This window comes from Natrix helvetica (genome assembly GCF_964273705.1).
Source record: "Natrix helvetica genome assembly, chromosome: 1".
NCBI lineage: Eukaryota > Metazoa > Chordata > Lepidosauria > Squamata > Natricidae > Natrix > Natrix helvetica.
The window spans coordinates 220,745,798-220,760,903 of NC_138548.1; the positions used below are offsets into that span (position 1 = coordinate 220,745,798).

Here is a 15,106-nt window from a genome sequence, read left to right on the forward strand (position 1 = left end):
TGAGGGTGATGGTAGTTTAGAATTGATGGTATGCAAGTTGTAAATAGCAATAGTACTTAGACTTATATACCGCTTCACAGTGTTTTACAGCCCTCTCTAAGCAGTTTACAGAGTCTGCATATGGTCCCCAACAATCTCGGTCCTTATTTTACCAACCTTGGAAAAATGGAGAGCTATGTCAACCTTGAAATGGTCAGGGTCAAACTGCTGCCAGCTGGTAGAATTAGGCTATAATATTGCATTCTGACCACTGCGCCACCAAGGCTCTAAATGAAGTCAATGTGCCCATGTGGGGGTGGAGATCACTTTGTTCCTCCTCTGTTTGCAGCCTTGGCCTTGTGTACTATCATGTTTTGATCTTTTATTCTTTCAGGCGTGGGATCCACGACATGTTCCCTCTGCACTTAGCTGTTCTCTTTGGATTCTCAGACTGTTGTCGTAAGCTACTTTCCTCAGGTAAGTTTTCTATTGAACTGGGGGGGGGGGTTCATAAGGAGATGGTTGTTTTTGTACATGTGGCTGAATTCAGAGCAAGCCAACTGTGTGAATGCTTTGAAAAATAGAGGAATTGTCTGAATGTATTACCTAGTAGTTGGCAAATGTGAAGCATTTTTAGCAAGAATCAAAGGTGTAAGCCTGTGGCTTCAAGGGGCCACAGGGTCTCTAGCTTTGGCAAATGACCAGCAAAATCCCTAGCAAAATTGCATCCAAATTTGTAGTGTTTCGTATGATGGAAGGGGTAAATTAGTAAGTACAGAGTTAACTGCATTTATTAAAATTAATTAAAATTAAGTATAAATAGGCATTAAATAATATTCACTTTTTTTATCCTAGCTTGATACTTTTTACAGTCCAGTGTATAATTTATCATTTAAGGGCCAGATGTAATGTAGGAGATAAGAAAAGGAAATATAAATGATCTAATTTCTACCAACCCTGTAAACCATTCTCACTTTCCCCTTGTAGGTTACTTCATGTTGCCTTGTTCCCTTTAAACATTCCACCTCTCGCGAGGATCTCATAAATGCCATCCAACTAGATTTTTTTCCATCTTCCTCTTCCTCTCAATCTATTTCTGTTTTTTTATTCAATCCTCATTTATTTTCTCCACATAAACAAATCACTTTTACCTATTTCATTTGGCACTGATTAAAATCAACACAACCTTTCTTTTAGGCTACTTTTTTTTACACCGAAGATTTTATGGTAAATGAGTCATGGTATGAGTCATGGTAAATTAATCCCATTTCCCAGTCACCCTTCACTTTCTTCTGATTCTCAGGTCAGTTGTACAGCATTGTCTCCTCACTCAGCAACGAGCATGTGCTGTCTGCAGGCTTTGATATCAATACGCCAGATAACCTCGGGAGGACCTGCCTCCATGCTGCTGCTTCCGGAGGGTGAGCAATTAATGTACTGTTAATGTGGCAAGACATTCCTTGGGATAACTCTGAAAGAAAGATTCCCAATCTTATTATTTTTAGATTAAGAGAAAGGACGGTTAGATTTCAGGTAGTCCTTGACTTAACGACTGGTTGCTTAGCCACCACTCAGACTTATGACGAACGTCCCCTGGGGGGTACTTAAGACCCAGTTTCAAAGTTCTGACTGCTGTGCTCCCCATCACATGACCTCACTTCAGCCACTTGACCACCGGCTCACATTCATGGCTGTTTGCAGCATCTCACAGAAACATTACCAATTACAACATTTTCTGCAAAACCAATCTACAGCGAACATTTCGTTGGCTTAACAACTGCAAACAAAAAGGTTGTAAAATGGGTCAGTCACATGGGTGACCAGTTTTATGACCATCAAGTAATATCTGTAGAAGACCATCTGTATGCAGTTGGCCACTTCTGTTCAGTTGGAGAAAAATAGGCTTGGAGAATAACCATTTCTTGGAATACTACTCTAGTCAGGTGGAGACAATTCTCTGTGATCAAAGCAAATATTAGGCTAATCTTTATTAGCATGGAGTAATTAATACAGCATTGCCTTTTGCAGAGGTAGGTTGATTTCTCCATCCCACATCATCTTCCGCTATTACTCCATCATGCAGTAAAAGACTAAGAAATTGTTGTGGCCTGCCAGAGGCCAGCAGAGCTGGCAGCAGATTTGGACAGTGAGGAGGTTGGGGAGGAACATGGGCCAGTCTTGGAGTCTGGGGAAGGCTCTGATGAGGGCTCTGTGTTGGAGGCAGAGAGGGAGCCAGGGCCCTCTGTCAGTCATCAGTTGCTGTCGGAGTCTGACATCAGTGAGGCAGACGAACAGCTAGAGCCTGTTCCCAGTGTGCGGATACTTAGAGTTGCTAGACGAAAGGAACAGTTAAAAAACAGGGGTTGACTTGGAAGTAAGGCCACAGGTGGACGATGAATGGCCCCTCCCAGAGGAAATAAAAGAGGAGCAAAAGATGCAGGAGACAATTAGTTTGCTTAATTGGTTCGTGACTCTCCGAGACTCCTTGCCAAGTTTTGCAGATATCGGCCTATCAGCTCTCCAAGCCAGATAAGGTCTGTGACTGTAAATCCTCCCTTGAAAGACTTTGCTGGATGTGAATGAGCAGAATTCACAGCAAATTAATAAAAGGGTTTTTTGTCGGAACAAGGAGCTTGCTTCGTGGTCTTGGGAAGCCTAGGTCAGAACAGAAATAAGGCTGGCATCTTTCTCCATCCCCACCTTTCCCTTCTAGACTGGGCATCACTGGTACAAGGTGGGCATTTGTTGGGTTAACATTCTACGTTTGGAACTGAGGCAGATTCTCAGCCTGTTCTTTCATCTGGAAAATAAACCCACAACGTTATTCAGAGATATCTTCTTTACCCTTTGGCTTCTCTGCAGGAATGTTGAATGTCTTAACTTGCTGTTGAGCAGCGGAGCTGACTTGAGGAGGAGAGATAAGTTTGGAAGGTAAATATAGAACACTGTATCTTTGAGACCCTGAGTGAGAAAGAAATGTCCAAGATTAAAAGCCACATGCTGGGCCTCCTTGAGAATGGATTTAGAGGTATAAATGGTTCTGTTAAAATACTACTGAGATCGAGGCGCTCACTTGCAGGTTACCTGGCTGACCCTCAATGCTCTGCTTTTGGGAGTTGGGTAGTTGAATTTGGGCAATACTTCACTGAATGTCTCTTTTCAGTTTGCTGATGTAACTCAGTGGTAGCAGTTCTGGGATGCAATGTCTGCTTTAAAGGTGGCAGGACTGGAATTTAAGCCTCTCTCGTCTCATAGACTGAATTCTGGATCTGTTAAAATGGCTTTAAAGCAATCTTTAAAGGTTGCTTTGAGAATGAAACTTTACAATTGAGCAGTGCTATTTTTGTATCGGAGCAGTTTTAAAAACGACAAAGAGGAACAGACTTCTTATTCCTTCAATATATTACTTGACTAGACTTGGTTGAGTAGCTGCTTCAGTCTGGCCCCGTGGCCTTTTAATCCCGATCAGTTTGCTACATGAACTTGCCATTGAGTTGATGAACTGGTGTAACCTTCTTATATGTCACATAGGAACATTATCTGATACTCCCTTTCCTCCTCCTCTTTTTTTTTTTAATCCAGGACTCCTTTGCACTATGCAGCCGCGAATGGCAGCTATCAGTGTACGGTGACACTAGTCACTGCCGGAGCCAGTATTAATGAAGCTGACTGTAAAGGCTGCACCCCCTTACATTATGCTGCTGCTTCAGACACTTACAGGAGGTAGGAAAAAGAAAAGGAAAGAGTATGACTTAGCTGGGTACAATTGGTTTCAATTTCCTCATCAGAGAATCCTTCCATGGAATTATCTTATTTGGTTTCCTGGCACTGGAAAATAAGATTGGGGAAACAATTCAGCACAAAAGCTCTTCCTAAGAAACACTGTGAATCAAGGAATCAGTGTCTGCATTCTTACTGAGCTATTTAGGGTAAAGTAGGTCTTCAATTTCAATCAATTTCAATTTATTAAATTTATAAACCGCCCCCTCTCCCCGAGGGGACTCGGGGCGGTGTACAGACAGAAATGAAATGCACTATAAACAACAGAAATACAAAACCCCAGACAAACAGATTGAACAAAAAGTCTGTACAATGATCCTAAAATTAACTAATAATTAAAACCAATTAAAATACCCCAAAGTTTAGAATTTAAAATACCGGCCAGGAAGGTCGGGATTAGATTATGATTATGATTGTGATTGGGCCAGGCCAGCTAATTGGAACAGGTGGGTCTTGAGTTTCTTACGGAAGGAGCGGAGATCAGCAGTAATTCTAATATCGGGGAGGAGGTCGTTCCAGAGGGTTGGGCCCATCACAGAGAAGGCCCTACTCCTGGGCACCGCCCGCCGGCATTGCTTAGCGGATGGTACCCGGAGGAGTCCCTCTCTGTGAGAGCGAATTGGTCGCAGGGATGTGTGGGGTAGGATGCGATCCCGCAAATAACTAGGTCCTGAGCCATGGAGCGCTTTAAAGGTGATAATCAACACCTTGAAATGCACCCGAAAAGCCACAGGTAGCCAGTGCAGCTCGCGCAGGAGCGGTGTTACATGGGAGTACCTAGTACTCCCCATAATCGCCCGCGCGGCTGCATTCTGGACCAGCTGCAGCCTTCGGGTGCATCTCAAGGGGAGCCCCATGTAGAGAGCATTGCAGTAATCCAGACGAGACGTCACCAGGGCATGAGTGACTGTGCGAAGAGCGTCCCGATCCAGTAGGGGGCGCAATTGGCGCACCAGGCGAACCTGGTGGAACGCCCCCCTAGCCACGGCCGTCACATGGTCATCCAGCGACAGCCGGGTATCTAGGAGGACGCCCAAATTGCGCGCCCTGTCCACGGGGAGCAGTTGTTCGCCCCCAATGGCCAGAGATGGAACCCACTGGCTGAAGCGGGGCGCCGGTAACCACAGCCACTCCTTCTTGGAAGGGTTGAGCTTGAGTCTGTTGTCTCCCATCCAGACCCGTACGGCCTCCAGACACCGGGACATCACCTCGACGGCTTCGTTGGGGTGGTTCGGGGTAGAGATGTATAACTGAGTATCATCGGCATACAGATGATACTCAACCCCGAACCCTCGAATGATCTCGCCCAGTGGTTTCATGTATGTGTTGAACAGGAGAGGTGAGAGGACCGACCCCTGTGGCACCCCACACATGAGTGGCCTCAAGGTCGACCTCTGCTCTCCTGCCAACACACATTGCGTCCGACCGGAGAGGTAGGAGGAGAACCACCGCAGTACGGTGCCCCTCACCCCCAGCCCCTCCAGCCGACGCAATAGGATACCATGGTCGATGGTATCGAAAGCCGCTGAGAGATCTAATAGGACTAGGATGGAGGAACAGCCCCCATCCTTCACCCTCCAGAGATCATCCACCAACGCGACCAAAGCCGTCTCCGTGCTGTGACCGGGCCGGAAACCGGACTGGCGCGGGTCTAGATAATCAATTTCCTCCAGGTGTCGGGGGAACTGTTGCGCCACCACACTCTCTACAACCTTCGCTAGGAAGGGAAGGTTGGAGACGGGACGATAATTGGCTAACTCTGCTGGGTCCAGAGAAGGCTTTTTAAGCAGGGGCCTCACCACCGCCTCTTTCAAAACGGCCGGCAAGGACCCCTCGCTCAACGAAGCGTTCACTAGTCCCAGGAGCCAGCCTCGTGTGACCTCCCAGGCTGCCAGTATAAGCCAGGAGGGACACGGGTCCAATAAACATGTGGTGGCCCGCAGTCGCCCACGTAACCTGTCCATATCCTCGGCGGCAATGGAGTCAAACTCCTCCCAGCATGGTCCCTCAAGACTCGCCTCCGATGTCTCCTCTGGATCACTGAGGGAGACTCATTCACTCCGGATCTGAGCGATTTTGTCCTGCAGATATTCCCCAAATTCCTCTGCTCTACCCTGCAAGGGGGCTTCCCGCGGCCTCTGTGAAAGGAGGGAGCGGGTCACCCGAAACAGGGCAGCAGGGCGGTTTTCTGCGGACGCAATAAGAGTGGCGCAGTATCGACGCTTGGCCACCCTTAATGCCACAAGGTAGGTCCGTAAATAGGCTCGTACTTGTGTTCGGTCAGATTCGGGGCGAGAGGATCTCCATCTGCTCTCTAGGCGTCTCTTGTGGCGTTTCATCACCCTTAGCTCCTCGGTAAACCAAGGGGCCAGGGTGGTTCGCTGCCACCGGAGAGGCCACAAAGGCGCAACCCGGTCCAAGGCCCCGGCCGCCGCATTGTTCCATGTGGCCACCAGGTCCTCCATCCGGGAGCGGGTCAGGGCTACAGGAAGTGGCCCAAGCTCCATCTGGAACCTATCAGGTTCCATCAGTCGCCTGGGGCGGAACCATCTAGGACCTTCTGGTTCCGCCTCCCCGCGATGGGGGGTAGCGCCTGGGAAGTCGAGCAGGAGAAGCGAGTGATCTGACCATGACAGGGGTGCAATAACTAAATCCCCTATTCCCAGATCACTCTTCCACTGTCCAGAGATAAAAGTAAGGTCCAGCGTGTGGCCTCCCTTGTGTGTGGGGCCCTGAATTATTTGGGTCAGGTCCATGGCTGTCATGGAAGCCATGAACTCCCGAGCCGCCTCGGATGACTCGCCCGTCGACGGCAGGTTGAAGTCCCCCATAACTAATAGCTTGGGGGTTTCAACCGCCATCCCTGCAATCATCTCGAGGAGCTCTGGCAGGGCCGCTGATGCATAGCGAGGAGCCAAGTATACAATCAGCAGACCCAACTGACTCCCTGGGCCCCATCTCACACCAAGAGACTCACACCCGGATATCTGTGGTACAGTGAATTCTTTCGGTTCCAGACCTTCCCGTATAATTACCGCTACCCCACCACCCCTGCCCCGGGCACGAGGCTGATGGAATGCACGGTATCCTGGTGGGTACATTTCCACGAGGGGTAAGCCCCCCTCGTGGCCCAGCCAGGTTTCCGTAATCCCTGCAAGGTCCGGCTCCCCCTCTGAGATCAAATCGTAAATGAGGGGGGCCTTATTGACAACGGACCTTGCGTTGCACAGCATCAGCCTCAGGCCCTGGCTCTGTAGGTCTTGGCCACCTAGAATGCGGGGGTTGGTACAAATGACCGGGCGTGTCCAGCGGCCCCGGTCTCCCAACCGACTGCAGAATCTCCGTCTGTCCTCGCATCCACCCCTTCCTACGACCGTTGGAATAAAGGAACCCTCTGAAGGAACGTCGTTCTCCTTCCCCTCCCCCACTCCGCTCACTTCCCTCCCGACCCCACCTGTTCGCCTGGCCCTGCCCCCATTCCTGGCTTGGTTAACCCTTCCCCCCACCCTGGATCCCCCTAAAACAGTTAAAAACATTTACATAAAAAACCCCTGAGTCTCCGCTTCCTCCACCTCTCTGGATTAATGAATCCGTCATCAAGGTGGGCCCTCGAAAGGGCGGAGGGCCATACCTGCGAGAGGGGGGACTCCCGCAGTAGAATCAGGTCAGACTTCAGATACGTGGTGGATTATAGTTTTCAACAGGGCCTGAGGTCGATTCTGGGTGCTGATGATGTTAGGCCTATATGCCATTAGGAACCAAGACAGATTGACAGTCAGGGCTCCAAAACGAGGGGGATGGATAAGAGCCAGTAGTCCGCAGACCTCGATGTGGGGAGGTTGAACTGATCAGAAAATGTAAGGGGCTAGCAGATGGTCCATGGTGGGCGAGGGGGGGAACAGCGGCTCCCAGCCGTCATTCCAAGCCCCACTCCAGCTGGCTTCTGTTCTTTCCTCCGGCCTTCTGCCGGCCTCCGATGTCCTCCGGCGTCCTCCGGCGTCTCAAGCCTAGCTCGGCCTTTACATGGCCTTCGCTAGGCCTCCGGTAAGTTTGGGGCTCGCGGCGGGTCGGGGATCTGATGTTTGGCGTCCCCGGTCGCCATTCGGGTCGCCGCCGCTCTGGACACCACCGCCGCCTCCTCCTTCCGCCGTCCCTCGCTTGGGTCGCCATCGCTTCCCTCGCCGCTAGCCGCTCAGGGCGTCGCTGCTCTCACCTCTGGTTGACGCTGCTCACAAATCGCCAACTCCAACGCCGCCGACGCCTGCAACCTCCCGGAGCATATCAGCGCGGCAGCCGCCATTTCCCGGCTCTCTGCCGGATTTCATACGGAGGCCTACCCCTTCGGCTGAACGGTCGGCCCATTCTTCTCGTTCTCCTTTGCTGTCCGACCACCCTGGGGGACCGCTTGGGTCCTAGAATGAGCCAGGGTGGTCATTGAGTAGGTTCCCGGTCCTCCAGATCGTGAAGAGGGCCGGCAGCAACCCAGCCCGTCAAAAAGAGCCCCGTAAACCCACGGAGCTCAGAGGCCGACCGCCATCCTCCAGGAAGCTCCTCCCCTTCTCCAGTTTTCAGTTTTATATCTGTCTGAAGTGCAATGCCTTTAGTCTCACTTGTTCATATGTTTCGATCTCTAAACTCTAAAATCTAAGCCAACCTCTAAATTACTGCTGCCTTTTCCCCATGTATTGTAAGGAAGGCAGAAGGCGATGATAAGCTCTGTCTCATTGCCTGGGATTTAGTTTAATCTCATTTGGGTAACTGTTAATTTTTGGTGAGATTCATCTATGTGGAGTGTGCAGTTTAATAATCCATTAAGCTGTTGTTGCCATCAGTCCTGATTTAGTACATATTCCTTTTTTTAACAAATTATCATACGTGATTATTATAAAATAATTTTTGTAAATAAGATTCTAAAATGCAGAGTTTTTACTGGATAATATAGACTTGGGCATTTATGATCCATGAACCACATCCAGCCTGCAAGCAGCCATAATCCAGCCTGCTATGTCTGGGGCGGGGTATAGGTGCAATAGAGGGGTCGACAGGGCGGGGCAGCGGCAGCGGTAGTGGCCCTCCACAACAGTCCCAGTTTCTCACGAGGCCTCTTGGGACAATCAGTTGTCCACCAGTGGGATAGTATGTATATACTATGTACATAATATGTACACACATTCTGTGTCTGCTGTATGTTGGTAAAACTAACCTAGTTTTCTGCTCTTGCAGAGCTGAGACTCATTCAGGAAACAGCCATGACACTGATGAAGAGCCACTGAAAGAGTCACGACTGAAGGAGGCCATCTTGTGAGTAGCTCACCCGAACTCTCTTTGTTATCCCTTGGCTATCTTTTTTCTCCACATTACTTTTAATGCAACCCAGTTGATATTTTAGAGAATCTGCATCTTCTCAAGATTCCATTAAAGTAACTCACATTGTTCAGCATTCAGCTGGTGTTAAACAGGGGTAGAAAATGAACTCTGTTCTTTTGCTTTTCCTGCCTCAGCTTACAAAACAACCCTAAAGGGATTTTTAAAAAATGAATAAATGCTCAATTGGTGTGCACATACACCTCAATTTTTTCTTCAATGGATTTTTGTTAAATGACCAAGTATTAATTTGTTATGAAACAGGAAATCATTTGCGTTTTATATGTGGCGTGGTAATGATGCAAGTTTCTTTCCTGGGAGCTTCCTATGGACTACAGCTACTTTTGTTGTTGTTGTTGTTAAGCTGTATGTCTCCCTATTACATGGAAGGAGCTACTGTATCTTCTTTACTGTGGTTTATGTGAACTGGTTTTATGATTTAGTGACCGTAACCAAATCTGGATTTCCACAGAATTTTTAGAACTTTTACATGCATCTGATGCTTGGGTTCATTGAATTATATTTATTCCAGTTGTTTAGAGTTCTTACTGGATAATGGTGCTGACCCCTCTCTCCGAGACAAACAGGGATACACTGCTGTCCATTACGCAGCTGCCTATGGCAACCGACAAAACCTTGAGTTGGTAAGTCTGAAGCTTGGACAATTGGACTTTAAAAATGAGAGGAAACCTCTGTGGACACTTGAATGGGTCATCGTTTTCTCTGTTGATGACTATTATACGGTTCATTTCTTGGAGGGCATTGGGAAATGGCCAGATTAGAAACAAGTCAGGTTGAGATACAGAATTTGGGTGGCTAAATAAACTCTCATGAGCTAGACAGTAATCTCCAAGACTGCAGATAGACTCCTTTCCCCCCAGTTTCCAGATAAAGCATTATATCTGTGCTTTAAATACAAAGATGTATACACTGCTGTGTATTTTATTGCTCTTCTTGGTCTTCATTTTAGATGTGCTTCTGCATACATTTCTGTTCCTTCATTATTATACTGTTTGTATGCATATTCGATACTCTCTGTCTTTCCTTGCTCCCAGCATTATAAAATTAGTAACATTATTAGTACTTCATAAGATGCTTGTTAAGCCACTAAAGCATTCTTCATACCTATGCATCCAAAGAAATATAAGAAATATATTTAATTCTTCTTTCCTCTCATCTGAAATAGCTTGTGTTTTCTTTGCCTTTTCTTTTTTTAATTGTACTTTATTAAATTTCTACAAAGAATAAAAAATATTTTTTAAAACATAAAATTTAGGATAAAAAGATAGGGAAGGGCAAAGTACAAGGGATAAATGGAGAGGGGGGCAGAAAGAAAAGGGGGGGGAATCCCAACTTTCTTTAATACAATTATAAATATAGAATACAGGTAGTCCTTGACTTAAAACCACTGAGGCCAAAATTCTGTTAAGTGAGACATTGGTTAAGTGACTTTTGTCCCATTTTACGACCTTCCTTGCCACAGTCGTTTTAGTGCTGTTGTAACTTTGAACGGTCACTAAATGAACTGCTTTAAGTCGAGGACTACCTGTACATTAACCTTTTGATCTGAAATTCATTATTACCACAGCATTTCTGTAATCATAATTCTAATAATCAAATTACAGAATTACTATAGCATTCCTTTTGGTGTCAAGCAAAAAGTAGTTTTCATGTAGAAACAAAGCTAGACAATGTTTTCATAATTAGTTTTGTCACCTCACCACTTCCATTAATTCCACCATTTATTCCTCCATTGTGGGAATTTGTAGATCTTTCCATCCCTATGTATGCAAATGTCTCGCTGCTGTTACGATATGTAAAAACAAAGTCCCCTGTTTTTCCCCAACAGCTTATCCAACAGAAGAAGAAAAAACTCTGATTTCAATTGTGCACATATTTTTTAAATGTTCTGAATTAAAACATGCATCTGATCACAATAACTCTTATTTTTTTAATATGTCCATCGAAAGTGATAAAAGTTCCCTTTGGATTGATTACATTTCCAATATCTTGTATATTTGACACACTATTTATACAAGTTTTAAATTTTTAAAACCATTATTTTCCCTTTCGGGTCCAGAAAGAATGTTGACTCGCCAGGTTGAATCCTCCTATCCTGTTCTCAGAAAATCTCTCTTTAGATATACATTAATTTCGTCCAAAAGTGCTTAAGAAGGCTTGTGCAAATGTTGTGTCCACAGAGGCAGCATCATAGCTGTGAGCTAGATTGGGAACTCTCAATTCCCAAGCATTCCACTCACGAGTTGACCGTACGAACCTTATTTCCTGCAGCATTCTGGAGTGGAAGTGGGCAATCTCATGTCTCTCCTTTGTATCTGGAAAGACAGTGTGGGCCAGAATTCATCCTCTGGCTGCTGATCGTTACCACATTGCAATCCCCACCCCTGCAGGGAAATCTGGTTCACCAGAGATCTTCATTTGCAAGCCCCAGCGTGGATACTTGCATTGGAAAAACACTTCCTGCAGTTTGCTTGTCAGAATGTTGCAAAAGGTGATCACATGACCCTTCAACCATCATAAATATATGCCAGTGGCCAAACAACTGAATTTTGTTCACATAAACATGGGGAATCTGCAACATTCATAAGTGTGAACAATGGTCACAAGACTGTTACAATGCTATTGTAACTTCGAATGGTCACTAAATGAACTGTTGCAAGTTGAGGACTACCTGTATTTAGTTTTTCTTAGGCAACAATTATTTTTATAGAGTAATGTTTTATATATTAAAATGCCTTCAGAAATATAGCCAAGTAATATATTTGTAATGTGCTACTGAAGTACGTTGGGAAAATCCTTTCATGGTCTGGGATTAAATTTTAGGTACTTAGAAGCAGGTTTATTGTTGTCAGAAGCTTTGTGCCTCGCTCCTAAATTAAAAACCTATCTCATCATTTCTTAATACATATTATTTTAATAATAATTACTGTATTTTTTGGACTATGACAACTTTTTTGTCTCCCAAAAGGGGGTGAAAAGGTCTGTGCATCTTATAGACCAAATATTGCCGAAGCCCCACCAGCCATTTTTTGGGCCTTTTCAGCCAATTTTGGGGGCTTTTTTTTCAGTCCATTTTCAAAGTTTTTTTGGCCCGTTTTTGAAGGCTTTTTTCAGCCCATTTTTGAGGCTTTTTTTTCAGCCCATTTGTTTTTGAAAAAATGGGCCAAAGTAAGTCTCAAAAATGGGCCAAGAAAAGCCTCAAAATGGGCCAAGAAAAGCTTTGAAAACGGGCCCAAAAGCCTAGAAAATGAACCAAGAAAAGCCTCAAAAATTGGCCAAAAAAGTTTCACAAAAATGGGCCAAAAAAGCCTAAAAAATGGGGCCAAAAAAGCCTCAAAATGGGCCAAGAAAAGTTTGAAAATGGGCCCCAAAAGCCTAGAAAATGAACCGAGAAAAGCCTCAAAAAATGGCCAAAAAAGTCTCCAAAAATGGGCCAAAAAAGCCCCCCAAATGGTCCCACAAAAGCCTCAAAAATGGGCCAAAAAGGCCTCTAAAAAGGGCTGAAAAAAAGCCCCAAAATGGATAGAAAAAAGGCTGGAAAAGGACAGAAAAAAGGCCTCAAAAAAGGGCTGAGAATTTGGGCGCACGGAGGCTCTAAACTTTTGTTGTTGTTGTTTTCCTCTTCTAAATTTAGGTGCGTCTTATATTCAGGTGCGTCTTATAATCTGAAAAATACGGTAAATTTTGGGGAACACATTGTTGGGTTGGATAATGGATAGGCACACACAGGCTTAACGGTAACAACAGCTCTTTATTAAGTACAAGTGAGAACAATCCAGCGAAGGTTGAGTCTGACAGCAGCCCTTTTATAGGGAGCTGTCAGACCCTTCGACCAATAGGATTAAACCTCTGTTCCCACCGGAACAGAGGACCTTGGTGGAAACCACTGTAGTTAGAACAAGTATCTAACACACATACTGTATAATTCCTAGACTAGGTGAAATGATAGATGTTCTCTAGTCATTATTCACAGAGGTTCTTCCCATATGCTAAATAAATAAATCTCAGGGGTTACAAGAATTAGATTGTTGAAGTGTTTGTATGGTTGGAATTAGATTCCAAGCTTTTTCATTTCAGCTCCTGGAAATGTCGTTTAACTGCCTGGACGATGTGGAAAGCACCATTCCAGTTAGCCCTTTGCACTTAGCTGTAAGTCTCATTATTATAAAGCCATATTGGGTACAGTTGGGTCAAATTTAATTACACTAATTACCATTTGAATGCCAATGTTTCATTTGCTTCGGTGAGGAAAGTGGACTTAAGCTGCAGGTCTGCATCATTACATTAAATCTCTCTTGATCCCTAAATCAATCTGCCTGTTGATTGTGCTTTCAGGCCTATAATGGTCACTGTGAAGCCCTGAAGACGCTTGCCGAAACCCTGGTGAACCTGGATGTGCGGGACCACAAAGGGCGGACGGCTTTGTATCTTGCCACGGAGAGGGGCTCTACGGAGTGCGTGGAGGTGCTCACCAGCCATGGTGCTTCTGCTCTTGTGAAGGAGAAAAAGAAGAAGTGGACACCCCTCCATGCTGCTGGTATGAGCACGTCTTATTTCCTGTTGAGATGCTGGAATTCCTTCTCTTAGTTGCTCTTGCAAAACAGACTTGGGGCATCCACTGGGTCTTTAAAGAAACGACAGTTATTAAGAAGCAGGAAATCCTGTTCATTATCATTTTATTTCTTACAGCTGCCTATGGGAACACAGATTCCCTGCATCTTCTCATTGATAGTGGGGAGAGAGTCGACATCACTGATGTCATGGACATCCATGGACAGTAAGTCTCCAGCTGTTTTTATATATATATACTAGCCGATAACCCGGCGTTACCCAGGTATTTATTTATAGTGGGAAAATGTCTGGACCAAATATAATTTCTAATGTTTGATTTTCCCCCTTACCAGAGGGAGCCCCCTTGTGGAGTACTGTGAAACGGTAACTCCACTGCACTGCACAGTAGAAGCCATTTTATGGCAGTACAGTAGAAGTCATTTTAAGGTACAACAGACTGTATTTTAACAGAACACACACACCCAAGGGGTTTTAGGAGTGTCTTACCCCCACAGTATTTGTTTCCAGAGAGTAAGTCATCTGTGTACCAAGTTTGGTTCAAATTGCTTGAGGCATTCTAGAGTTATGCTGGAACACACACACCCACAGCCATTTTTATATATAGAAGGAGGGGGAGGAAGGGAGGAGGAAGGAAGGAAGGAAGGAAGGAAGGAAGGAAGGAAGAAGATGTTATATGTATTTATTTGGCCTCTAAGTCATTCCAGTGGCAAACTGGAATGGGCTTGTTCCTTACAAATTCCAGTTTACTATACAAATCCGAAGCAGGACTGCATGTACTGCCAGCTGGGCTCTGAATGTGTCTGGGCAATAAAGGGCTGGAGAGGCAGATGAACCCCAGTACAGACAAGAGAGAGTTCTTACTTATTTGGGATTGAGCTTCTACATTGAGGGAGAACCACCTGAGATACATTTTCCCTTAAAGATTTGGTTTGCAGTTGGCAAGTCTTTCTAAATCCAGGATTGAAATTGGGGAGTCAAGAAGCATCAGTGAAAAGGAGAATATTTTTTTTAAATTCCCTTTCTTAGAGGGGAGACAGGTGGCTTTGGTGATTTATGTGCTTAGGTAAACCCCAGTGGTTCATTATTATGATATGGTTTTTATGGAACCAACCCTTCAAGCTATTCAAGAAATTTCATCTGGTCCAGAATACAGAGCACAGGAAGTCAGTGATGCCTTTATATTCAAACAATTTCCAGTAATTAATTCAAAGTTTCTGCAAGGGAGTATGTTTTATGTGGTCAAAGACCAAAAAACTGATATGGCTGCCTCCTCTTATACAGCCTGCTCAACACACTGTGATCACCGAGGCAGCTTTTGTGCATCCTCCCATAGAGACATCAGATCTTTATAATATAATTTTCTATCTCCACGATGGGGCCCATATGCTAT

At 45.4% G+C, this 15,106-nt stretch overlaps 1 protein-coding gene across 2 annotated transcripts in view; it reads left to right on the forward strand.

The window, feature by feature from the left end:
- Positions 1-15,106, forward strand: part of ANKRD52 (ankyrin repeat domain 52) — a 90,462-nt gene that overhangs the window by 40,575 nt on the left and 34,781 nt on the right. For both annotated transcript variants that reach the window (XM_081953616.1, XM_081953617.1), the window contains exons 11-19: positions 374-456; positions 1,283-1,400; positions 2,842-2,910; positions 3,562-3,702; positions 8,983-9,060; positions 9,656-9,767; positions 13,222-13,293; positions 13,480-13,681; positions 13,834-13,921. In XM_081953616.1, the coding sequence (XP_081809742.1) occupies positions 374-456; positions 1,283-1,400; positions 2,842-2,910; positions 3,562-3,702; positions 8,983-9,060; positions 9,656-9,767; positions 13,222-13,293; positions 13,480-13,681; positions 13,834-13,921 (963 nt within the window). The remainder of the gene's footprint in view (positions 1-373; positions 457-1,282; positions 1,401-2,841; positions 2,911-3,561; positions 3,703-8,982; positions 9,061-9,655; positions 9,768-13,221; positions 13,294-13,479; positions 13,682-13,833; positions 13,922-15,106) is intronic.